We start from the raw sequence: 27,299 nt of genomic DNA on the forward strand, positions 1-27,299 counted from the left end.
TGTTAATTAATAAATTAATTGCACAGTTTTCTGTGATTAATTGCGAATAATCATTGTACTTGGTACATTAAACAAACATTAAAATACATCCATAATTATAATTAATTTATACTTTGTCTCAAAGAACTTGCAAGAAATTGGTTAGTTATCATTTATTTTAATTATTTCAATATGTACATAAATCTTTGATACAAATATATGTATATGTTTACATGCCCTAAAATCAGTGGACATGCTGTACTTAAAAGTTGGGCAAACTTTTTTAATAATTGGATAAAATGGGCAGATTTACTTCATATCAAACTTTTTTGGCAAGAGAAACTGAAGTGTACATTTCCATTAGACACTATACTGTACATACATATATAAAACAAAAGCTGAAGTTTAAAATTTCAAATTTATTATTTACACTGGCTGCCATTCAGTCTCTATTACTCACACAATGGGTCTCTCTCACACGGTTTCGCTTTTGACACTTGATCAGATGGCAGTGAGTAAGTGTTTTCGGGTGATGCAAAGACATACGCAGCTTGCCTGTATCTCTCCCTCACTTGGCTCACCACTTGCGTGTGAAGTCTCTGTTCTTCACTCCCGTGTTTATTATGCATCGCACATAATGAATAAACATGCACTGCTCCACACAATCAGCTTCTGTGCTAGGATGTGCTGTCAAGTCAAGTGTGTACCTCCCGGAAATGTATATATGCCAATATTAGCCAAAGGAATTGGGGGGAAACATTTCTCACTTTTTGAAGATTCAGGAATATATATATACTGCATTAAATAGCTAATTAATTTTAACACTTTAAACAGTCAGCTATTAATTGCAACTTTTAATCATCAAATATTAAATGTTCTATATGTTTGCATATTTGCAGTTGCAGTGCAAATTCCAGTGTTTACTTTCACAATATATGATGTGTTGTCATTTTCTCTCTGTTCTGATAGGGGGAGCTAACTCCGATGAAGACCACCTGGTACTGTCCTCTAGACCTGGTAAGACTGGATCTTAAAGGGAAAGTTCAGCCAAAAAGGAAAATTATGTCATCATTTAGTCACCCTCATGTTGTTCCAAACATGTACTTCCTTCCTTTAACTACAAATCACAACACAAAACGAGGTTAGCCTCAGTCAACATTCACTTTCAGTGCATCTTTTTTTCCACACAATGAAAGTAAATGGAAAGTAAAAGTTTGCATGACATTCCACAGACGAAAGAAAGTCTTAGGGGTTTGGAACAACATGAAAGTGAGTCAATAATGACAGAATTTTCTTTTTTCTTTTTTGGCTGTAAACTATTCCTTTTAATCCCAAAGCCTTATAATACATGTGAGTCACTCTAAATTAGATTATCAGCTAAATGCCTTCTTACTTTGATTTCTCTTTGGTTCAGTCCACTGTGTCCGAACTGGAGGAAGACGGTATCATCTACACTGTCGTGGTGAAACATGGTTCTCCCACAGGCCCCTTGGTAAAACGCATCTCCCTCTTTCACTGATGTGTTTTCTATAAGTCCTGTCCTCATTTCTTTGTCCCTGTCTTCGCAGTCCAGAGTATCCCGCTCCCAGAACGTCAAAGCAGGAACAGAGGAAAAGCTCGTCCTGCATCTCCTTCACTCCTTCTCCATGGGCGACTCTTCCTTTATCTCTATCTTCCTCTCCACCTATCGCACCTTTACTTCCACCCAGAGAGTGCTGGAAATCCTGATCGACAGGTAGCATTCTTGATTAGTTGCTGCAAGGCCCCATACGCACCGAACGTGCATTGGCGTCTGTCCGCACTCTTTTTTCAATTGTTTTTCTATGTAAAAATGTGTTACACAGATGATTTACTTTTTGGTTTTTGTTCAGCATCTTGCGCAGGAGTGGCACGTTTTTTTTTTAGATGGTCTGTCAGGTTTACAAAGAAAAGCAACATTAAGAAGTGCATCACGAAACATTGCATTCTCTTAGGAGCCGTTCACTCCAAATGCATTTTTTGTCTGTCCAAGCTGTTTTTACAGTTGTTTTCCTAAGTAAACATGCACTTAGATAAAAAAAAAAAAAATTCTCATGCTAGTGTTGTGTTTTTTAGACACTGTGTCAGATTTCTACAACATTTTAAAATGTGTCTCAAGACCTCTATTCTATATGTAGTGCGGTGTCTTGATGATTTAGCACAAGATCGTGCTAAATCGGTTTGAACCACGATATCTATTATGCTGCATCTGTATTTTATTTTTTAGCACATGAATGCCTTGAATGGCCTCCATCTCTCTTTTTAGCACAGCAATGCATTTGGGTTTTGAACAGCCTCTTATAGGCCCTGTTTGTTGCACTGCGTCTTGCTTTTTAAGCAAAGAACAATTTAGTTTGAACAGCCTCTTAAACTTACAGCACTGCATGCAGTTTTATTTTAGCACAAGAACGCATTCAGTTTGAACATCCCCTTATATTCAGTGGTTTTAACATGTTTGGTATAAACAACCCCTCATATTAGTTGTGTTAAGTCTAGCAATTTTCTTTTAGCACAATGTGTTTGGTTAGAACAGCCCCTTATATTTATTGTACTGCATCTTGCTTTTTTAGTGGAAGAACCTGCTCAGTTTGAATTGGTCAGTCGTAGCATTCAACGGTCAAACGTTTGTATAATAATGACCGTTTAAGTGTATAATTTATTGTTGTCCCATGCAACTGATTTCCAACATAGCTGTGCTAGTTTTATTTCTCTCGTTTTACTCTGCAGTCTATTTCTTCTGGTATTATAAATTAATGTAAACACAAATAAATATTTCATGTCCATTTACACATTTATTTTTGCAAGTAGCTGTAGCATGAATAATGTAACTTGTTCTACCCTTGTTTGAGGGTTAATTTTGTAATATTGACCGGATGACTGCACATTATCCCTTCTTACTTGGCTCCTGGAAAACTCAATTATGATTGGTTAGTTGCATCATTCTGTGGTCACATTGTTTGTATAATACTGTCTTAGTTTCAAGTCTCTCATATCGCTCCGCTGTCTTTATTCTTTTTAAATTCCATGTGAACTTTATTTTCTAGATTGGAAAATCCTCCTGGGGAGTGTAAAAGTAGCACGCATCAGATGTTCAACAAGTATGTTTTAAAAACACTAAAGCTATACATTGAGCCTGTTTAACCTGCATTATGAAAGTTAAATTATTGACTGCTGTGTTCAGAGCCGTGTGTACGGTGTTCAGCACGTGGTTGAGTGACTATCCCGCGGATTTCCGCTCTTTGAGTGATCCGTCCTGCCTGTTGCGGTTGGCCCCCCTCCTTCCCACAGACACCCCAGGGGCCGAAATCAAAGGCCAACTGCTGAGGATATCTGAAGAGCTGAGTGAGAGAACACTGCTGTCTGGCTCTCTGTCAGGTCAGGATATTTCACAATATTTGTCCCTTTGACAAAGCATTATATAGCTGCTTTTGCGGCAGACAGTGGAGGCCATTGTGTCATTTGCAGCATCACGCACTAGACTATCTGTCAACCATGCTGGACATTAAAATAATAAAAGTCTTCTTGACCATTTTTACATATTCATCTCGTACAGATCCTCTAAAAAATGTGACCTCCCCTCCTGACCCCTCTGAATTTGATGCCACCAGCATCCTGGGCTTTCCATCAAGTTTGATCGCAGAACAGCTCACCAGGATTGAGACGGTGACCATAGAATAAACATGTAATGTACTCTAATGAACATCTGACCTGTCAGTAACATTCTTAATAAAATCCTTGTGCTTTTCCTTTAGGAGCTGTTTCTTAAGTTGGTGCCCCACCACTGTCTGGGCTCTCTTTGGTCTCAAAGAGATAAGAAAGGACAGGAAGGAGCGTGCTGGTCGGTCAGAGCCACTATCAAGCAATTTAATCGTTTAGCTAACGCTGTAACAGCCTCGTGTTTGTGGAACACGGGTCTAAAGAGCCAACAGAGGGCACGGCTGTTGGAGAAATGGATCAGTGTTGCAGAGGTCAGTGCAGTTTACACAGACATGGATGATGTCATCAGCCAGGACAAGGGACTCACAGTTGACTGTGGTTTGTCTCCTGAACAGGCCTGCAGAACGAGGAAAAACTTCTCTTCACTGTATGCGATTCTATCAGCTCTGCAGAGTAACTCCATCCACAGACTGAGAAAGACATGGCAGGATACAGACAGGTATATGTTTTGTTTGGAGAACTGCTCTTTTATACATTAAAGGAATTTTACAGGTTCACTACAACTTAAGCTCAATGGACATCAACGCAGGTCGATATTTTGAATATTCACAAAATGTTTATGAACACTGGCTATATAAAAATAAGCAACATTATGCATATTGTGATTATTCTAATTGAATTGTGCTTTTTATTTGGCCATTACGTTTCTAAATATCGTGTCTTCTGACTAGTTCTACGACCCTTCCTTGTCTCGCTCATTACACGTATGAAGAGCATTAAAACTAAACTTTAGTAGCAAAAACGATGACGATAGGTTTAATTAGTTTCTGTGAATCAGTTCAAACTGTCCATTTCAACTATTTACTTCTTGTTCTTACCAGTAAAAATAGCTGAGTTTCCATCCACATATTTTATGCACATTTTGGGATATTGCAAATAAAATGGAAACACCAAGATGTGAATAAAATCTCCAAAATCCACATAAAAATGTATATGCTCAATGGAGGTGGATACAGTTTTTATGTAATGCACATAAACTATGATGGAAACACATTTACCAAATAAACTCCTATGGTTGAATTTATTAGGAATACAAGATGAGCATCAAAAAAGTAATGCGACTGGATGATTAATTCATATCTGGACTAACCAGCGGCCCAATCATGCATCTGAAATCCAGATGTCCTAAGGATTAAAAAATAGAAATAGTAATTAGAATTTTGTCCTTGCAGTGAAAATAAGTCGAATACAAATTTGAACGGTGCCGAAGAGCATGTTTAACACTTTTTAAAAATATATTACGAATCTGCACGACAAAGACATAAGGAAGGAGAAAAGCACACACATAGTGCTCCAGGAACTGTGTGACGCACTGTTGCTCCCAGACACCAGACAAAGATGTTCTAGACTGTTTTGTCTGCGTGTTCAAAACCACAAGTATTTAATTAATAAATGAGTCACAGTGCTACAATTCCTCCGAAAGTGGCGATTTTGTTCTATAAAACATATTGAATGGAAATGCGGATTTATTCGTACATTGTTTTTGCAACATTATGGTTTTTCACATAAATTAAATTCGTAACTTGGATAGAAATATAGCTATTGACATGTTACTAGTGAAAATACCCATTCCTTATCAACAACTGAACTACAACTAGTAAAAAAAAAATGTAATCTGGAATTTTGTTTTCACTAGTGGCAATTTTAATTTCAGATATCTCTGGACTACAAAAATATATGGATTACAGATAACAGTACATTGAAAAGTAATTAATCTAAATAGGCTTTCATACTCATTACAATCACATTATAGATATCTGAAATTAACATTACATTAGAGAATAAAAAAAAGAATATACATTTTCTAGTTGTAATTCAATTGTTGATATTAGCATTGGAGTTTTATGCTTATAACAATTATTGATATCAGACATGATCATTTTTACAAGTAAGAATTTTTTAGCTGATGTGTGTTTGGAATTTTAACTCAATCAATCAGCTGTCCGTCGTGTCCGATGAAGACATCCTGTGAATCTGTTTCCTCCACAAATTTATGTCTTTGGCGAGAGTTTGCCAGCTGTTTATTTGGGTGGACCTTTTTTATCCTGGGCGACATCCTGCCAGGAAGGGTATTTACTGGAGTTCATTGGAGTAACTAGTAAGATATTAATTATAGATATTTGTAATTGCATTTTGTACAAGACTAAATGACCGAACATTATGAAATTCTACTATTTCTATTTCTATTATATCTACTAGTGAAAATGCAGTTACAGACTTTTTATTAGTTTATAAGAATAGGTATATCTGTGAGTAATGCCATCATTTTTGATAGGAGAAATAATGTTTTTATAATGGCAAATGTATTTTTTAATATAAAAATTGTCACTAGTAATAATTCCATTGATAAAATCAAGAATTAGCATTTTAACTGAAATTGTAGATATCTATAATTCATATTCTGCATGTCATTAAATGTTAAAAGGGTTTGCGATAGATGCATGGCATTTTTCATGTATTAAAATGCTTAAGAAAAATAAATGCAAAAATGTTGCATGCTTTATATTATTATAATGTTATTATTTTGAGGTATCATTTTTAAATTCATACAGTGGCCCAGCCCTAATAGAAAGCATTTGTGACATGCTGTTGATTACCACAGAAAATCATTTTTAAAGAGAAATGGTAGAGCACTTTAAACAAATGTTGTCAATATGCAAAATATGTCACACTGTTCACAGTCTTCAGCTCATGTCATCACCATGTAAATCCAGTAAACTCGGTAACTGTCACGTGACATCTGCACAAGAATACTAAGAAGGGATGTGACATGATTATCCGTAAGGCAAAGAACATTTTACTCACAAGAATAACACGTAAATCCAATGTTTATCCACCCTGAAAAATAGTCTGACATCAAAAGGACAATTTAAACAACATTAAAACTCAAATAATAAACATTTTAACTTAATAATTCATGCAAGTGCTGAAAAGAAATTTCAAGCTTCACATTTCTACTTTTAAACCCTCTGGTACACTTGCCCCATGGACTTCCATTTGTAAAGCATTATGTATTTTGTTTGTTTTTGCAATATGAAGTTCAAGCTCTCGATAGAGCTTCAGTTGCATTAAGCCTGAAATATTCCTTTAAAACATCATCGTTCCAACACTTCCATTTAAATTGCATTGATGTGTAAGAAAATATGTACATTATACAAGAATGTTGTATTGTTTTTGACAAAAGAATCGAAAAATTTACTGGAACCCTTTTCTTCTGTGCCGACAGAGAAGCTTTAAGGAGGTATGAAGAACTTTCTGATGTCTTCTCTGAGAAAGACAACTACTCCCAGAGCCGCGAGCTACTCAAAGAGGTCAGTTTTAGTACAACACATAGCAGCTAATACAGACAGCCTTCCACATGTTATTAGAGATGCATGAGGATGAATCATGGGAAAATATCAGACCAAACAATGTTCTCTGCCTCGCTGTGTAGAATTCTGATTGGATGTGCTGAATCACTGTATCAATTCAGCGTGGACTGAAGGGAGAGTATAATGACATAAGCATGAGTAATCACAGATTCAGTCTCACACATCATGATATCTGCCTTAAAAATTCTGTCATTATTTACACACCCTCATGTCATTTCAAACCTGTATGCTGTTATTTCTTCTGTGGAACGCTAAAGGAGAATTTTTGAAGAATCTTCACTTCACTCTTTTCCATATAACAACAGTATCTGAATATGATTTTAGAGCTTTGGCAGAAGGGAAGATTATCAGTGAATAACAACTTCACACAAAGCAATCGAATAGCTTCAAAATAATTGGAATACAGCGCATAGGTCATATGGACTACTTTTACTGCGCTTTTATGGCATGTTTGGTCCTTAGTGGAGCTTGACCTGCATGAAAATTCTTCAAAACATTTATTTTTCTGTTCCACTGAAAAAATAACAACATAGGAGTTTAGAATGACATTAGGGTGAGTAAGAGTACATTTTTATTTTTGGAGGAACGTTTCCTTTAATACCAAATGTAGTACTTGTAATTGAAGATATTAGAAAAGAATGATGCTATTCGAAAGCTGCTAATCTAGAAGGACAACTGTCCAATGTGGAGCTTCTGTCAAATAAGTTGAATCTTATTAGGAGAGGCACTTGCAACAGGCTATAAGTAATTATGACAGTGGGTGTAAAATGTGTTTTGGTATTCACTTTTAATGCACAACATGTGTGAGATTTAAATATATCATACAGAGAGATATTGAAAACAGAGAAACTGAATTCAGATGAACTGAATAATTGATGCCTCTATAAAAATGCACACCAGATACAGCTTGCTATAATAAAAACCCTGTCATTTTGCAGGAGGGGACTTCCAAATTCGCAAACCATGACACTAAAATTAACAATAGGAGATTCACAGGGGTAAGCATCTAACAGAATCCAAACAAGGATGCAATTTCTTTTATTATTGCTACTTTTGCATTATACTTTTTAATACATTGTTTCTTAGCTGGTTTCAGGTCTGTTCTGATAGGGTCACGGATAGCAGGGTAAAACAATGCTAAACGCAAATAATAAAATGCAACTAACCTCATAATCGTACATAGTTAGGAGAGCAAAATAAATAAGCTTATTATATTTTAAAAGAGAGGAGAAAATAATTCACATATCTTTTCTAGTAGACAACAAAGGTCACATATCTAATCAAACTCTATTATGGTGCAAATGTATCTGTGACTTGGACAAATACAACTGCTAATGTTGCATTTACAAAAAAAAAAAAAGATGTTAATAATTGTGCATTTTGTTGGGTCCATGCAGTTAATGGATATACTAATAAATAATGTTTGATTTAATATACTTTTTAGCTAACTTTTGAAATAAACAATTTTGATTACATGTTGGGTCGCCACCTTGGTGTCTAATGTAAAATCCAGATCCTGAAGCAAAACCAGTTAAGAACCACTGATTTAATGTACCTACTGTAAACAAATACAATACTTAATGCTGTATTTTTCTTGTAGTCCTGTGCTCAGGGCACAGTCCCATACCTGGGCATCTTCCTCAGGGATCTCACCATGCTGGACACTGCAGTCAAAGATAGACTAGAGGTGATGCATATTTTACACCTTGCAATGAGACTACTTTTGACTGAATGTGTCAGCACATATAATTTATCAGCACATTAGACTGTGAAGTATAAAAATAGCAGTGGTTTCACAATGTTTGTCAAATTACAACAGACTATACACAATATGACAAGACATGATCAAAATTACAAACCAAAACTATAATGTAAGTGAACTTTGTAGTGGAAGTTAAGACGTAATGTAAACACAAATGCACTATGTCTCTTACAGAATAGATACATCAACTTTGATAAAAGAAGACGGGTGAGCTGCATTAATACATACTTTTATTTTAGTTTTATTTATTTAAATTGCCACTCATTAATGCTGAGTGAGTGTTATTTCTATCTATCTATCTATCTATCTATCTATCTATCTATCTATCTATCTATCTATCTATCTATCTATCTATCTATCTATCTATCTATCTATCTATCTATCTATCTATCTATCTATCTGTACATCCATCCATCTACCTATCCATCTATATGTCCGTCCATCCATCTGTTTGTCCATCCATCCATCCATCCATCCATCCATCCATCCATCTATCTGTCAATCCATCACCTACCTATCCATCTGTCTGTCCATCCATCCATCCATCCATCCATCCATCCATCCATCCATCCATCCATCCATCTATCTGTCCATCCATCTATCTGTCTGTCCGTCCGTCCATCCATCCATCCATCCATCCACCTATCCATCTATCTGTTTGTCCATCCATCCATCCAACCATCCATCTATCTGTCAATCCATCATCTACCTATCCATCTATCTGTCCATCCATCCATCTACATATCCATCTATCTGTTTGTCCATCCATCCATCCATCCATCTATCTGTTTGTCCATCCATCCATCTATCTGTCCATCCATCTATCTGTCTGTCCGTCCATCCATCCATCCATCCACCTATCCATCTATCTGTCTGTCCATCCATCCATCCATCCATCTAACTATCTATCTATCCGTCCGTCCGTCCATCCATCCATCCATCCATCCATCCATCCACCTATCCATCTATGTGTCTGTCCATCCATCCATCCATCCATCCATCCATCCATCCATCCATCTGTCCGTACATCCATCCATCTACCTATCCATCTATATGTCTATCCATCCATCCATCCATCCATCTACCTGCCCATCCATCCATCCCGTCCGTCTGTCCGTCCGTCCGTCTGTCTGTCTGTCTGTCTGTCTGTCTGTCTGTCTATCTATCTGTCCATCCATCCAAATGTCTATCCGTCTGTCGATCCATCCATCCATCCATCCTTCCTTCTACCTATTCGTCTATTCATCCATCCATCTATCTATCCGTCTATCATCTGTCTGTCCGCCCATCAGTCCATCCGTCCGTCTGTCTGTCTATCTATAAATAGTACATGTCATTGTTTACACTGTGTTGCTTGTAGTATCATAACATTTTACACTGGGCTGCAAATAGCATCTGTGACATTAATTTCCTCATTTTTAGGAGTTTGAGGTTATTGCTCAAATTCGGCTCCTTCAGTCCTCGTGTAAAAACAGTATTTTCAGGACAGACGAGTCGTTTGTTCAATGGTATCACAGCGTACCCACTCTGCATGAAGAGGAAAGGTCAGCTGTGTTTCTGTGACTTTATTTTAAATATCTAAACTGTATGACCTGAATACTATATGAAAAAATGTCCATGTGGTTTTCTGTAGCTACAAGCTGTCCAATCAGATTGAAGCACTGGGCGAGCCGAGTCCTGGGCGTGGCCTAAACCCCACAGTGATCATCACACAGTGTCCAGAGTAAGAATGTCACATTCATTTAACAAATGTCTTCTGGAATACCCGATTCTGATTGGACAACCGTGGCATCCTACAGCTAAATTGTTTGGAGCATTTTTACATGACTCTGATGACGCATAATTTAGCAGCATAAATCTAGCTTAACTTTTTTTGTATTTTATTTTTGCTGAAGGAGTGACAGTATATTTTGTATCTTTCTCTCATCTGACTGTCCTAATCCATGTCTCTCTATCTTTTCCTCTTTTGCAAAATTATGAAAAAGTAATGGTGGATTTTTTCTTTTGCTGTTGGAGCAAATGGGAATACTAAAATTATATTTGCTGTGGTTTCCCATTTACTTCTATAGAATTTACCTAAGCTCTTATTTTGAGAGATACATCCTGGGATCATGTTCTTCTTTTGTAATAATTTAAATTACTATCTTCAGGGAGTAATTTCCTGTTTCCTGGCAATTCTGAAGATCAGTCTCTAACATGCACAAACAAGCTTTCCTTTCATGACCTCTTAAGCACCGTGATGCCAGCTTGAGTTTTGAGCATGTGCAGTTTTCAATTAAAGTGGTACAGAGATTGTGAGTGTGGGGGACCAATGGGGGACACAGGCTTCTGTTCGGGGGGCTGTGCCCCCTCATTTAGTCATATGAGCTTGAGTCCCAACCACCTTCACCTCAACCCAAAACCCACGGTGAAAGTAAAATGTGCTAACACCCTCGATTAACTATTTAAATAATATAAACAAGGTTATATGGATACCGATACATAACATACATAGACATTAGCTTACTAAAGTCATTGTGACGGTTGAGCTTGTTTCTGAAAACACATCATGTCATTCCATGTTTCAAAACTAATGGTATTGTTGTGTTCTTGTGTTGCAGTGCTCTCTCTGCAGTGGCACACACAGCAATGGATGCTGATGGCATATGTGATTTCCCCTCTCCTGTCAATCACTTGATTTCAAAGCTTTGCAAGGTAACGGCGAATAAAGAGCATTATTTTTGATGACATCACAGTACTGGCCCTTTAAAAGCCTGACTTCCGAACTGTAATCAGCAACTTTGCCAGATTTATCACTTTAGGGCCCATAGAGGATGTTTATTGCCCTTTAAAGTATTTTTTTGTCTTCTAATTTATCCACACTACACATCTCTTCTGTGCACTTTCCATGATTGTTGTGAAAATACAGATGAAATAATTATTGAATCAAGGATATAATTGGATCTTAACATGGATCTTTTTATCTCTAAATATCCCTAAATATGTTATTTTGTCTTCCTTATAATATTGGTAAATTGCAAATGATGACAGAATTATAATTTTTGGCTAAACATTTCCTGCAAGAATATTTGAATATTTATTATTAACTCTAAGTTCTGGTATTTCAGCACGTGAAATCCCCTTCCGTTTCCTGTCTGGATGTTGATTTGTCGCCACCACCCAATAATGGCACACCTTCTGTTCTGACCACTCCCACTACAGCTGTCAAATCACATCGCCGGTCTGTGTCCTGTGGCAACAACCCCACCAATAACAAACCAGAGGAGGGACCTGATTTGAGAATCGTTAGGATACGGATGGATTTACAAGACGGCAACTTGTATCGAAGCATTCTGGTAGTCTAATGAGTCTCATGCTTGTGTGCTTTCAGAAGGAGATGTCTTCTTATCTTTTAACCTTTCACAGCAACATTCATGAGTTACATTAGAAGATCTTTGACACTTCATGTCAGTTCCTATTTTAATATGACTGAGTGCTTTTGTGCTTTTTTCTAATGTATACTCTGTTTTCTGTGTCATCACAGGTCACTAGTAATAATAAAACACCTACTGTAATCAGTTCTGCATTAGAGAAGCACAATCAGAATGCAAAAGAAGCCTCCAAATATGAGCTGATACAACTGCTGCCAGAGGGGAAAGGTGATGTCACATTTTAAACACATCCTAAAAGTACAAAAACTTAGCTTGGAATGATTGCCCATAGTGACATAATAAGGCACTTTTCACAAACTGAGTACAAAATAGGACTTAAGTTTCAGTGTTTTTTGTCTTTTAGCGAATGATCAATGAAAGGAGGTGCTTAAACTTAAAAAAAAAAATTTGATCATCAACCTCAGGAGGTCGAAATATACATTATGAGCAACATATTATTTATTTTTTGCAACACTGTTACCAAAATGTGGGACATCTAAATACAGTTAAAAAAGTTATATATATATATATATACTGTATATATCGTTACAGTACTTCAGTACATTTTTCAATCCATCCATCCATCCATCTTCAACCGCTTATCCGAAGTCGGGTCACGGGGGCAGCTGCTCCAGCAGGGGGCCCCAAACTTCCCTATCCCGAGCCACATTAACCGGCTCTGACTGGGGACCCTGAGGCATTCCCAGGCCAGTGTGGAGATGTAATCTCTTCACCTATTCCTGGGTCTTCCCCGAGGCCTCCTCCCAGCTGGACGTGCCTGAAACACCTCCCTAGGGAGGTGGCCAGGGGGCATCCTTACCAGATGCCCAAACCACCTCAACTATACTTTTTAAGTATAAATAAATAATAGTACTTTTATTTGAGTTGATTAAAAATGAAGTATTCAACCTCGCTACAGTTAGTTTTCACCACAATATCAAAGTAAAAAAAAAAAAACATAATATTTGTGAATTTTTGGGAAGAAGAAAGTTATAAGCGCTAAATAAACTAAAACACGCTGTGCATGGCACAACGGAAGCCCGCATGGCACAGCATCATGAGCACAGCAGCTTGCAACTGCCGCCGGTGTCCTCTCTTCTCTAGCTTCTCCAAGACTTTCTGCCCTGTCACTATACAAGAACTGTAATATGGTGATTTTCTGCATATTTCATTTTATTCTGGAAAATAGCCTTTCATTCAGGTATGTGGGAACCGCCTGAACTCGTTTAACCACTGATCAAACTTCACTTGTTTTTCAGGTAGGCAATGATTTAACTGTGGATATCTTGTTTACTTGCTACTATATGTCAAATACAAACTTTATATTTACCTTAGAAAGATACAATGTCAATAGTGTCAGAAATGAACGGGGACTCTGGGCAAAAATGTCACAGAAATTAACAAAAATATCCCCGAAATTCTAAATATGGGGGCAAAGAAGTTCCCGTATTTTATTTATTTTTCTCCCCAATTTGGAATTCCCAATGCAGTCCTTGTGTTGGTTTAGTGGCTCGCCTCAATCAGGGTGGCGGAGGATGAACCTCAGTTGCCTCCACGTCTGAGACCGCCAATCTGTGCATCTTATCACGTGGCTTATTGAGCGCGTTACCGTGGTATAGTTAGCTATAGTTTTAAAACAAAATGCAGTCAACACTACAGTTGGTTTAAAAATGAATAAATGTTTATTTTTTTTAGATATATACTATGAAAATATGAGATGAGATTATTATGAGATGTATTTGAGGTGTTTCAAACTAGCCACATTAAATGGTTGGTTAATTGTATGATAGATAATAGTTCATTTACATTGTCTTGTAGCTCTCACAAAAAGCATGGGATTTGTGACTAATGCTTAAAAAAGACACCAATGTGTACCCCAATCATGGAAGTGCCATAAACTTTTATTTTGCAAATACCATATATATATATATATATATCTGTCAAGTTAACCTACGTTTAATTTTTCTATTGTTGTGTAATTCATATTTATCTTTTATTTTCCCCAACAGAGTTAATAATACCGCCCACAGGAAACGTCTTTTATGCCATGTCATCAGCTAGTGTGGACTTCCTGTTAAGGAGACGAGGAGGAAACACACCAACGGGGTCACCGTCTCTTGGCAATGAAAACAGCGCAACCTTCCCACGAATCAAAGCCAAGGGCCGAAGACTAGTGCGGACACTTTTTTAACAAGAAAATACAATATTCATTAAGTATTTTCAAAAGAAAAGACACAATATATTTTATTTGGAGCTCTGCGATTTAACTATGAAGAATTTATTAAAATAAGACTTAATAAGATAGATCCCCATGTGAAAATTGTTCAATAATTTACTCACCCTCACCATGTCGTTCCAAACCCAAATACTTGCTTTCTTCATAAAAGGAGATCAGTGACCATTTAGTGGCCTCAGTCACTATTCACTTTCATTGCATGTTTTTTTTCTCTCCATACAATGAAAGAGGATGAACGAGGTTGTCAATCCCTAACATCTACTTTTGAGCTCCACTGAAGAAAGTCATGTGGGTTTGGAACAACATGAGGGTAAGTGAATGATGACAGAATTTTCATATTTGGGTAAACCGTCCCTTTAAAATAATTTTCTGGAAGTCTTATATTGGTGTATTTTGAGTGAAGTTATTACAGCTAAATGTTGCACTATTTTTGCATTTCATTGCAATTCAGTGAGTTTTAATGACAGAGTCAAGTACCCTTTGCTGATGCCAGCATTTCCTGGACTCTCTACCTCTAAAGCTATTAGTCCATTGGTTACAGCGTTTTAGTCAAGAAACTACATTATTAATGAACATTAAACTAAGATAGAGCAGCTCAAATCCCAACAAAATAACACTTAAATAAGGCACTTACGCCTGTATAAACATTTCAAACACTGAGCTCTTCTCTATGGGCCACTGAGATGTTAAAGCCCCCCAAATACCTGAATATGAGCTGCAAATATATATATAAAACACTGCCACTATAATATACTTACCAAGTATGCAAACTAGTAATTGCTTACCGTGTGTACTCATTGTATATTTTAAAATAATTAATTATTGTTGTGGTAATACGCAGGCTGTCTTCCAAAACCTATTGAGCTGCTTTGGTGTCTACTGCCTACATATAAGCTGCCTGGCTTTTTTTCCAAACACGTTTACGCAAAAAAATAAAAATAAATACAATAAAAAAATAAAGCTAGGTGCAGTGACATGACTAGAACAAAAGAAGTAGGAAAAAACACTGAGACGAAGCGAAGCGGTCAAAAATGTCTGTCTAGCACATGTTGTTTACATTTAAAAACTATTGAAAAACAGCAAAGATGGGTGCAGAGATTTTCATTGTGAACGACCCTTAAGATATTTATCGTAACAGCAAATAGCGCTGATCTGGACACAATCAATTTTAATAGAGTTTGACATTAAAACGTTGCTAAGCTTACGATGATAAACTTTAATAAGAAACATCCATAACACATAAATATTGGATAAAATATGGTCCATTTTAATAGAGTCTGACGTTAGCATGTTGCTAAACTTTACAAATACACAGTGGATATAAACATTAGGTAAAATGGTAAATTGTTTTCACACAAGCATATAGCTTAAGACGTGATACTCTGATTAGCACAATTTTTTTTAGATTGGTCCAATTTAATGGAATTTGATGTTAGCATGTTACTAAGCTCATAAAGCTAAACTCTAATTAGCATCCATAGCACATATAAATATTTGGTAAAATGGTCAATTTTTATTTAAATTGGTCCATTTTAATAGAATTTGACATTAGCATGTTGCTAAGCTCATAAAGCAGTACTCTAATTGGCCTAAAAATCCATAGTACATTGGGTAAAATGTTCCATTTTTAATTAGATTGGACCATTTTAATAAAATTTTATGTTAGCATGTTGCTAAGCTCATGATGTGATACTTTAATAAAGCATAAAAATACACTGTGCATAAAAATTTGGTAAAATGGTCCATTTTAAGTGTTTGACGTTATTGCTAAGCTTACAATGTAATACTTAAAGCATAAAAAAATCCATATTACATATAAATATTGGCTAAAGTATCTTTATTTTTCTCACGTCGGAACTAATCTTGGAAATTTGAACTGAGCTGAACAACGATTATATGCAATGCTGCTTTAGAATTGAGCTGAAAGTACCATAGAAGGTAATTTAATAATGGGGCCAACCTTTTGGAATAAACTATGTGTCATGAGTGCACCTATGAGGCCTTAAAATGCTACCCATGTAGGCAGCTTACTAGGTTTTGGTACTTAGCCAACAGCGTGTTGGATGTACTGCAGGTCACCAGGCCTGGCTGTTTTCCTAAAACAAAATGAATGACTTCTTTAAGAAAAAAAAAAGAAAAAAAACTAAAAGAAAATGCAACAAAGCTCTGCCTGTGATATTATTTTTGTACCTTTTAAATGCAAAGATGTTATGATCAACCAGAAAAAGAAATGTGCAATTGCATGGTCAAAATGTTACACTGTTTTTCGACCCTGATGAATCTTGCACTCTCATACTCGTGTGCTTTTGACGTCTATATGGGAACTGAAGTATACAAGCGCTCTCAGCAAGGAAGAGGGGTGTTCTCAATTTTATTTCAGACTTTGTTTGTGGTCACTCGTTTTATAAGTGCCTTATAATCAGGAGATCTTTTGCAAATGCTTTTCTGATGTGTTGCGCAGAGAAAGCGTGTTGTGGCTTTAGTCCTGTAACATCAGATCTGTATTCTGACACATTTATGCACTACAAAACCTCCTATTCTTGTATTAAACTTTAATTTTGATACAACTGACAGCTTTCAGACCTGATTGTCTTCAACTTTTCATCTTACAGTGGAAACCATGTGTTTAAGTCATCACCTTTCAAGACCAAAGTTCACTGCAAAGTTTGGAAGGGTTCTGTGTAAAAAAATTTACTTACCCTTATCTTGTATGACTTACAATCTTGCATGAAACTCAAAAGGAGATGTCACACAAGTTTGGAACAACATAAGGTCAGTTATTTTTTGTGAGTAAATAATGATAATTTAATTTTTTTTTACATTTACATAAAATTTTTAATGTGAACTGTCCCTTTAACCTTACCAAATCAAAATCATAGCAGTTTAACACAAACACCTGTGGTCTTTTTGTATTAATTTGGTTTTGATGTGTTCATTAGTAATACTGAATTGCTTCATCGCATGCCTGCACTGCTCCGCTGCAGGTCTCACACTGTAGTGCAGCAGAGCGATAGGCCTTCCACACCACAGCATCCTGATGACACACCGTGCCTCCACCTCTTTTCTCCTCCGCCTTGTCACGGTTGATATCTCCTACGCAGACCCATCTGCCAGATGTCCTACTTCCTGTGTGACTGTCGCTGGCACTGATGGCCCACTTCGAGTGGTCCTGTGTGGTCTTAAAAGTGATACGCTGTCCTGGGGAAATGAGATCTATGTTCAAGACTTTCCAGTTTGGAGAGCAGTCTGAGGGTGTATTATTTACAATCCATTTTATTTTTATGTATTTTCCATTCCTTTAACATCATGACCAGAACAGATGTTTAAAAAAAAAAAAAAAAAATTTCAACTATTGGTTGTACAACAATGTACATGTTACTTTCTTGCATTAAAGTGTGGCATGACTTCAGTATTTAAAAATGAATCTTACCATTGGCAAAAGCTGCACCCTTCGCAAAGCTAATGAACTCTGTTCCAGCCAATGAGAGGAGTGGGATGCTGCGATTGACTGGAGAGGAAGAAACGTTTTCCCATCTGTCCAGTTTGTGTTTACAGAGCTGTCTCATAGCGGGCACAGAAGCAGCCAGAGAATCAGGGATGCTGCAGTCATATATGTGAGGCTGATTGATTTTCAACTGCTCACCTGTGAAAGATATTTACATGCCACATATGAATGAAAAATCACAAAGGATATCTCTTTAATATCTTAATATTTTCTACTGGACAGCAATGGGACTAAAATGAGATAAAATAAAGACTTTTGCTTAAGTCTCCTGCTTCTCAGATATTTCTCCTAAACGAACCCAAGTAATATTATCCATCTCCTCTAGAGATCTTAACGATGTATCATACTGTGCTCAAATTAAGTTATTTATCAAAGTTTGTAAAAGTCAGAGATCAGTTTTCTCAGACAAAATTATCTGAGCTATACTACATACATTAATTTCATAGCTCTATAATCTATATTACAGAAGCCCTGAACTGCAAGGTGAAAAAAAAAAATTATAAATCAAAACTATGTTACATTTCAAAGTAGCCACCCTTTGCAGAAATGTACTCTTGACATTTTCTCAACCAACTTCTTGAGGCATCACCCTGGGATGCTTTTTAAACAGTATTGAAGGAGTTCCCATCTATGCTGGGCATTTTATTTATTATTGGTCCAAGTCATCCATTTCAAAACCTTTTTTTTTTATTTATAAAAATATATAGTTTTGTAATGAAATAAATTACTATGTTGGCATAATTATACTTTTGTCTACGAAACTAATTTCAAATATGTAAGCACATGCCTTCAGATCAAAACACTTTTAAGATCATAAAAACATTTCAGTCAAGTGACCACAAACATTTGAACGGCAGTGTAGGCCTGAAAAAAGAGGGCAAAAAAAAACACCTTAAAAAAAACATTTCACCAAGTGGATTTTTTTATTCTCCTTGCGGTTTAGGGCTTCCGTAATATTCTTTACTACTTGATAGTGATTTATAACACAAGGTAGAATGGATCTAGGGACCAGCACAGTGAGCGGTGTTGTCACTATGGTTACAGTGTCAGTAAGAAAGATTACTTTAATGACCGTAACTATGACAACTGCATCCCACAAATGCTTTGTCTATAGAAACTGCATACTGTATGAAAATTTAAAAGGTTAGGTGAGAAGTGTTTCATTGCATCAAGCAATCTTTCCAAGGTCGGCCATTATGTGAAATTTGCAAAACATACATTAGAAAATCTTGATTCACACTTTAAAAGATGCCAGAGCTTTTCTCAGGAATATTTCCCTTTCCGAACTAGGCTATTTTCATATATTCTTTTAACCAGCTGGTCTCATGGGAATTTCTAGTGAATATATGAAGTCAGTTACCCACAAGTTCATATACTCTAGGTGTCCTAGCAGAGTAACAACAGGTGTAGTTCAGCACATTAACTGCAGACATTTAAATCGTAACAAATGTCTTTTTCTGAAAAGTGCTTGTCATACTTTTTTTTTTTAATGAATGCCATTTGGTTTTATATGTTGCTAATGCAATGCATTCATACATTTAAAATGTAGCCCATTGTCCAAATAATTTAAAGTCAACCATCTGTAGTTTAAATCAATGCACTTTAGCATGGCTACAATCAGTGCAAAATGCTGCAGCTAGACTTTTGACATGAACTAGGTCTTTAAATCAATTTACTCTGTTTTATCTTCTTTTCATTGGTTACCAAATCATTGGTTACCAAATCATAGGGTTGATTTTATTAAATTACATACATGGCACTACATGGGTTGGGACCATATTATTTAGCAGAACTTTTAAGACCTTATGAAACAGTTAGACCTCTTAGATCTTCTTGTCGTGAACTGTTGGCTGTTCCAAGATCCAGATACAAAACAAAATGTGACTCATTTGTAAATTTTGAAAACTCATTTGTATAAACTTGCTTTTTTTACTTTGTATGTTTTTGTTTTTACCTTATGTTTTACTGATTGTGTTTTGATTGTATGTGTTGTGAAGCACTTTGTGCTAAATTGCTAAAAGGTGCAATATAAATAAAGTTATTATTATCATCAGTTTTTTTAATGCATTAGATACCTATGGTCTGAAATTGCTCCAAAGGATAAGTGACACAGATAAAGTTCTGTCCATTACTTATACCAGAACTGGGGTAAGAAAACTGCCCCTCCGTTTTGGGAGGTGGGAAATGAGGTGTGCTGTGGACCAACCAGAAGCCCTGTTGCTTATCAAACAGAACAACACCTGGAACAAATAAAACAAGTATACATGAACAGGATCCAGTAAATAAATGTGTGCTTTGTTTCATTAATAACAATTAATAGCAGTAAAAACTGCACCTTTGGTGTGGCCACAAGTCCTGCTTCTCTTAAGTGCTTCTGTTCTGGTGGTTGATCATTATATAAGATATATCCAACATCACCACCCTGGAAAAAAACGTAACTGCTCAAAGCTAAACCTTAACAAATAGAACTATGAATAAGCAGATCTGAGGAGCATGTGATCTTATAAATTTCCTCTTTTATTGTGAAATAGTTATTTGCACATAAGGCCAAGAATATACTTTTGAGTTTGAGTCTTTTGAGTTTAGGATTTTATGTGATCTGTTTATTTGTGCAGATCAATTTGGGGCTGTGCGGTATAAATGTAAACACTGAAGGTTATGTATAAGGTGAATGTAAACCCAGATATGTCATGAGCCGTTGCTTTATGGGAAAGTGCTCTGACATACAGCATGTTGTGGTAGCATCCTGGGTGACCAGAGTTTGTGTACCGACTTGAGGTCCTTTCCTGATCCCCCTTTTCTCCCAAGTCATTTCTGGTCTATCTCTTCACTATACTAACCAATATAGGCGAAAGAAATGTAAACCAAAAATAAATATTAAAAAAAATTAAATAAAAAAAAAATCAGATCTGTACATTAGGTCATCAGTGTAAATGCTGCCTAATTTTTTAATAGTTATCCAATTTGGGCAGAAATATGCAGAGAACCGAATTGGATAAGCAGAGTAAGATTCTCTAAAATAACTGATCCTGAAATCTGTAAACAAGAAAATTATTTGTAATTAAAATTGATGTTCTGCAAAGAACAGGAAGTTAAAGCTAAACTGGGCTTTTTTGTGATTTAATCAGTAAATAGCTTTATACTAGAAAATTGAGTTTTCATGATAGCATAATTAAGGAAGGTGAACTGTACCTTGTATAAAGGCCCTACGGTTTTCCCAACAGCACTTTGACTGTCATTAACTAAAGTCTGGCCATCCACCCATCCCTCATTCTCTCCATCCATGAATAGATACTTCAGCCCCTCCTCTACAGGCTCAGTATGGGGGTGCGGGAGCTTGTAGAGGTAAAACCTGTAAAGAGAGACAGAAAAGAAGGAAAATTCCACATGAGACCCTTTACATCAGTATCGATATGATATTATTGCAGTTCTTTATTTTTGGTGTGTTGCGATTCAAAACTACAATATATTGCAATATTTCACTCAATGATTCTTATTCATCTTCTTTGGACTTAAGAGAACTGTATCCAAATCACCAAATGCCTTGTTAAATTAATATAAAAGTGCCAGTTTACAAAACAAAACAAATAATTTTAAACAAATAGTTTAAGTATAGCATGTGAAACTGCAGTTCACTGCTCCCACTGCGTCATGTATGAGAAAAAACATGTTCAAAAACGAAACAAAAATACTGTATATCCAATATGAGGGACAAAGCTCTATTGTGTAGACTACTTTGATGCTGCATGTTTATTCCTTCAGGCCATTTAAAATGAGAAATAAGGTTTATATACAAACCAGTCAACAGGTTTACCCTGATCATCATAACATGAGATAGTGGAACCTCCTGATGCATATAGGAGGAGAAGCAGAACAGTAGCAAACATGATGGAAATGAAGGAACCTAAAAAATAAATAAAAAAAAAGTTAAATTATAAACAAAGTTTTATTCATCAAGGTAAATCAAATGAAAATCACAAGTGCAAAATAAATGTAATATAGTACATTTCAGTCTCAACAGTAACTTTGACATAGTGGCTTATTCCAGTCAGAAGTTTACTCTCCATGCACATTAATTTTATATATGTTTATGGTCTAACAGATTGTATGATTGAATGCCAATACGCTGGTGGTCTTAATCTTTAACATCAACTTTTTAAATGTTGTTAACTTTACCTTAAAGGTCGGAAGGCGAGCTGCTGAAGTGGTTGAAATGTAAGTTGTTCATGTCAGTCCATCTGAGCGTGAAAGTTTTAAATCCTGTTTTTCTGTCACATGTAGCAAGCTATTTTCAGTCATGCAAGTGCAGCTCCTTTCTGCTTGAATGGAGAAAGACCAAAAATCTCAAAAACCGTTGGTCAAGATTAAGATGAAAAAAAAAAACATATTTCAAATCATAAATAAAATCAGACAATAATGGAATCATAAATTGTTGATTCTTTTTTTATTCATTTTGATGGCTGATGTGAACATTAACTGAAGCTCCTGGCCTGTATCTGCTTGATTTTAAACACTGCACTGCTATATATGCATGATTGGCTGATTAGATAATCGCATGGATGATTGTTGGTGCCAGATGGGCTGGTTTGAGAATTTCTGTAATTTTCACACACAACAGTCTCTGGAATTTACTCAGAAAGGTGCCAAAAACAAACAAAAAACATCCAGTGAGCATCAGTTCTGTGGACGGAAATGCTTTGTTGATGAGAGAGATCAACAGTTTCATTAGTTTCAATTCTGAAAACGTAGAAACGTTGATATAGAGTGGGTGGGGACTAGTAGCCTGGGCGTTTCTCTATTGGTCAGTTTCGATGGGTCTTAACATTATGTATTTTTAAATTAATGGCTGTAAAAACTATAATAAACGAGTTATTATTCAGGTTTAAATTGTTGTTAAGATATGTTTTCACGTGGTGCAAGTTGGTCTTTGTTTGTGATGACTGAATGAAGCATTTAAATATATTATAGGTTTTGCTTGGGTGGATTTCCGTTTTATGTGAGAAACAAATAATAATGGATAATTATATTCAAGCGATTATAGGTTACAGTCTTCAAATGAAGCAAAAAAAATAATAATTTGAATGCAACGCAATGGAAGAGTCGGTGTTCTGAGCCACATTGCGCTCCCTGTTTGAATAACACGGTGTGTAATTTTCTGCCCATAGATATGTGCTGCCCAATGAATGAACCGCATCTGAACACCGGAAGCAATTTCACCAATCCTACTTGTTGAAGTGTTGGCTCATGAATATTAATTAGATTACTTTAATAGAGTGCCGAAGTTATGACGTCACTTTGTAGGCCAAAACGCGGAAGTGAGTTAGCATTTTAGCACTTCCGGTTCCCTCGCCCCTAAAGTCTATGGGTTTTTTAATGGGTTTTTGCTAAATCGCCTGAAATAAGGTCTGTGGTTAACAAAGCCTCTAAATATTTTCACGTTTTGATCTATGAAATAAAACACACCAGTTATAACCTGCTTGTGGTTTTTTAAACTTTATTGTGTCTTAAAAACGGTGATTGCTAACAAGTTGCTAAAAGGGACTACATCCTTTGGCGGGGACTTTAGACGTCATCATGACAAACAGCCTCACATTCTTAGAAGTTTACCTTTCAGTTAATATACATAACGTTATACACTCACCTAAAGGATTATTAGGAACACCATACTAATACTGTGTTTGACCCCCATTCGCCTTCAGAACTGCCTTAATTCTATGTGGCATTGATTCAACAAGGTGCTGAAAGCATTCTTTAGAAATGTTGGCCCATATTGATAGGATAGCATCTTGCAGTTGATGGAGATTTGTGGGATGCACATCCAGGGCACGCAGCTCCCGCTCCACCACATCCCAAAGATGCTCTATTGGGTTGAGATCTGGTGACTGTGGGGGCCATTTTAGTACAGTGAACTCATTGTCATGTTCAAGAAACCAATTTGAAATGATTCGAGCTTTGTGACATGGTGCATTATCCTGCTGGAAGTAGCCATCAGAGGATGGGTACATGGTGGCCATAAAGGGATGGACATGGTCAGAAACAATGCTCAGGTAGGCCGTTTGGCACTAACGATGCCCAATTGGCAGGCCTAAAGTGTGCCAAGAAAACATCCCCCACACCATTACACCACCACCAGCAGCCTGCACAGTGGTAACAAGGCATGATGGATCCATGTTCTCATTCTGTTTACGCCAAATTCTGACTCTACCATCTGAATGTCTCAACAGAAATCGAGACTCATCAGACCAGGCAACATTTTTCCAGTCTTCAACTGTCCAATTTTGGTGAGCTCTTGCAAATTGTAGCCTCTTTTTCCTATTTGTAGTGGAGATGAGTGGTACCCGATGGGGTCTTCTGCTGTTGTAGCCCATCTGCCTCAAGGTTGTGCGTGTTGTGGCTTCACAAATGCTTTGCTGCATACCTCGGTTGTAACGAGTGGTTATTTCAGGCAAAGTTGCTCTTCTATCAGCTTGAATCAGTCGGCCCATTCTCCTCTGACCTCTAGCATCAACAAGGCATTTTTGCCCACAGGACTGCCGCATACTGGATGTTTTTCCTTTTCACACCATTCTTTGTAAACCCTAGAAATGGTTGTGCGTGAAAATCCCAGCAACTGAGCAGATTGTGAAATACTCAGACCGGCCCGTCTGGCACCAACAACCATGCCACGCTCAAAATTGCTTAAATCACCTTTCTTTCCCATTCTGACATTCAGTTTGGAGTTCAGGAGATTGTCTTGACCAGGACCACACCCCTAAATACATTGAAGCAACTGCCATGTGATTGGTTGATTAGATAATTGCATTAATGAGAAATTGAACAGGTGTTCCTAATAATCCTTTAGGTGAGTGTATATTTAGTCTTTTCAAATTGTAGTTTTTCCAAATATTTTTGTACACAGGATTTTGTGATTTATAGTGGTTCTCTCCTCGATCTATGGTTTTTCTATCGTCTAAGAAAAAGGACATAAGATTGGAAATTGATACGGCCATAGCTAACGTTAGTGCTTATGAGATGGTAAAATCGCGGGTTTTTTTCTGGCGAATTAGCAAATGGTATGCAAACATACAATCAAACATAATACAGTGAAAGATAATCTTTAAAGTTTATTTGGGGCACAATGATCAGGCATAATAATCTTAATCACAAAGAAAATAATATTAAGGTTTATATAAACTAACAAATTAATAAACGAATAAATAAAACATTAACAAAAGATTTAAAAAAAAATCTCAGAGAAGCACGCATAAACAAAATTAGTTTCTAACATTTTTGGAAAAAACGAATGGGCAATATTTCTCATGAAAAAGTAGATAAGTGTTCATACACAGCGCAGATCATAATGAGCGAGCGTGTTTTTTAAATAAAGTTTGAGGAAGCTTGATGATGACGTTGATCCGCGACCATGGTGTGCTGTAGTCCGTTTATAGCCTAATGTTAGCATTTTATATCTGACGGCTTTATTTAGGCTTCAAAATGTATACATTTTGGATTAACTTGTAAATATTATCTTTATAGACAAAACGTGTAAGGGTCACAACTCTTTGTTGAACACAGATCTTATTTTTTGCGATTTTCCAAAAGTCTATGGGGAAAATGCATAGCTTTTCGATCGAGGGAACCCATGCGCCGCTAACTTCCGTTTTGGCCTACAAGGTGACGTCATAACTTCGGCACTCTATGACCGCATTGAACGACTGATAGGTTAGGTTATGAAGCAACGTCAGTGTGATCTAAATGTTCATACGCATCAAAGTCTTTCTAGCAAGTCAGTCAACTGACGGCCATCTTTGGAACGATCTCGGAAAGCTATTTGCAGTCATGCAAATGCAGCTCCTATCTGCTTGAATGGAGAAAGACCAACATCAAAAACCGTTGGTCAAGATTAAGAAAAAACGAAAAAAAAAAAAAACATATTTCAAATCAGCAATAAAATCTGACAATAATCATATTACGCTAAAAACGCAATTTTCCCATTTTTTTTTTTTAGCTATTGCGCACACGCTTTCTAGAGTTGATTGAAAGATGATGTCTGTATCTAAAATTTGATTGGCTCTTTTAACCGTAAGGCGGGACTTCCTTTCTACATCCGTTGATCGTTGGGCTCTCTGCTCTTGAGTCCTTGGTTGATCATTCCAATTTCTCCCATGATGGGAAGTCTTTTCCACGTACCGGTGTTTTTGGACGGTTCGTTTCAATTAACTGGTTAAAAATATAATAATTCACCAGTTAATTTACGTCATCGCGTAATCATGTCAAACAGGCCACTGGCAGGATGAACTATCATTGAAAATGAAGTACATCTTTTCATTTAGGCCCATTGTATTTTTGTCTATTTTTCATGAATTATACTAGCCCCTCCTTTATCCACAAAAATGTTTAATTAAAACCACCTGCATAATATTGTGTAGGTACCCCTCTTACCGCCAAAACAGCGTCAACCCGCATCTCAGAATAGCATTCTGAGATGATACTCTTCTCACCACAGTTGTACAAGAGCGGTTATCTGAGTTACCGTAGGCTTTGTCAGTTCAAACCAGTCTGGCCATTCTCTGTTGACCTCATATATCAACAAGGCATTTCCGTCCACAGAACTGCCGCTCACTGGATGTTTTTTGTTTTTGGCACCAGTTGGTGTAAATTCTAGAGACTGTTTAGAGATGTGGGTTGGCGCTGTTTTGGCTGCACAAGGGTCACCTACACAATGTTATGCAGGTGGTTTTAATTGTGTGGCTGATTGTTGTATATTAATGTTGATGGATGCTTTGCAGCTTCAATATAATTTTAACGTTACAACTTCATCATTCTCTAAACATCTTTATGCATATGCAATATCATGAGTGGAAAGCAATGTATTGGATTTTGTTTTCACAACTTCCATTTTAGGATTAAATTTATAGCCTCAGAAATGTATATTTTTTCCAGAACTGCACTTCCTTGTTCATGCCACAAGAGGGAAGCTAAAGCACATTTAATACATGCACACATATATATAGCCATTACTGGGTATTTTCTGTGGACCTAAATTAAGTTGAATCATGTGTTAGTCTTTTAGAAGAAAAACAAAAGTACTGAAAACTTGTAATGTCATAAAAGTATTGTAATTTATGTAGAATTATGTTCTCTGGCAATGTGAGTGATGTTACAAATGTGGCTATGTACAGTACAAATACCTTTTTATTTGTTTTTGTGGCATTGAATAATAATAATAATGAACATATTTCTGGAAAAATCATTGGTCCTTCTCCTTCATTACATTTTCATTGGTTTAGAAATTTAGTAACAACAACAACAAAAAAATAAA

The 27,299-nt window shown here is 36.4% G+C and overlaps 1 protein-coding gene and 1 pseudogene across 4 annotated transcripts in view; one reads left to right on the forward strand and one right to left on the reverse strand.

The window, feature by feature from the left end:
* The window catches only part of LOC127656400 (ral guanine nucleotide dissociation stimulator-like 2), a 29,339-nt gene extending 12,028 nt beyond the window's left edge, over positions 1-17,311 (forward strand). The window contains exons 3-20 of one of the 4 annotated variants that reach the window (XM_052144719.1): positions 949-996; positions 1,394-1,471; positions 1,548-1,714; positions 3,042-3,095; positions 3,179-3,372; positions 3,551-3,660; positions 3,750-3,965; positions 4,050-4,153; positions 6,941-7,025; positions 8,024-8,083; positions 8,686-8,772; positions 9,022-9,054; positions 10,270-10,391; positions 10,481-10,570; positions 11,448-11,541; positions 11,955-12,182; positions 12,371-12,485; positions 14,267-17,302. In XM_052144719.1, coding sequence (XP_052000679.1) covers positions 949-996; positions 1,394-1,471; positions 1,548-1,714; positions 3,042-3,095; positions 3,179-3,372; positions 3,551-3,660; positions 3,750-3,965; positions 4,050-4,153; positions 6,941-7,025; positions 8,024-8,083; positions 8,686-8,772; positions 9,022-9,054; positions 10,270-10,391; positions 10,481-10,570; positions 11,448-11,541; positions 11,955-12,182; positions 12,371-12,485; positions 14,267-14,448 — 2,067 coding nt within the window. In that variant the 3' untranslated portion in view covers positions 14,449-17,302. Of the gene's footprint in view, positions 1-948; positions 997-1,393; positions 1,472-1,547; positions 1,715-3,041; positions 3,096-3,178; positions 3,373-3,550; positions 3,661-3,749; positions 3,966-4,049; positions 4,154-6,940; positions 7,026-8,023; positions 8,084-8,685; positions 8,773-9,021; positions 9,055-10,269; positions 10,392-10,480; positions 10,571-11,447; positions 11,542-11,954; positions 12,183-12,370; positions 12,486-14,266 lie in introns of all 4 variants that reach the window. The other 3 variants (XM_052144722.1, XM_052144720.1, XM_052144721.1) reach the window with 3 other exon arrangements.
* A 116-nt stretch (positions 17,312-17,427) lies between these two features.
* Positions 17,428-21,885, reverse strand: LOC127656401 (deoxyribonuclease-2-alpha-like; annotated as a pseudogene).
* Positions 21,886-27,299: the final 5,414 nt, after the last annotated feature.

Source organism: Xyrauchen texanus, chromosome 15 (genome assembly GCF_025860055.1).
Source record: "Xyrauchen texanus isolate HMW12.3.18 chromosome 15, RBS_HiC_50CHRs, whole genome shotgun sequence".
In the NCBI taxonomy this organism is placed as follows: domain Eukaryota; kingdom Metazoa; phylum Chordata; class Actinopteri; order Cypriniformes; family Catostomidae; genus Xyrauchen; species Xyrauchen texanus.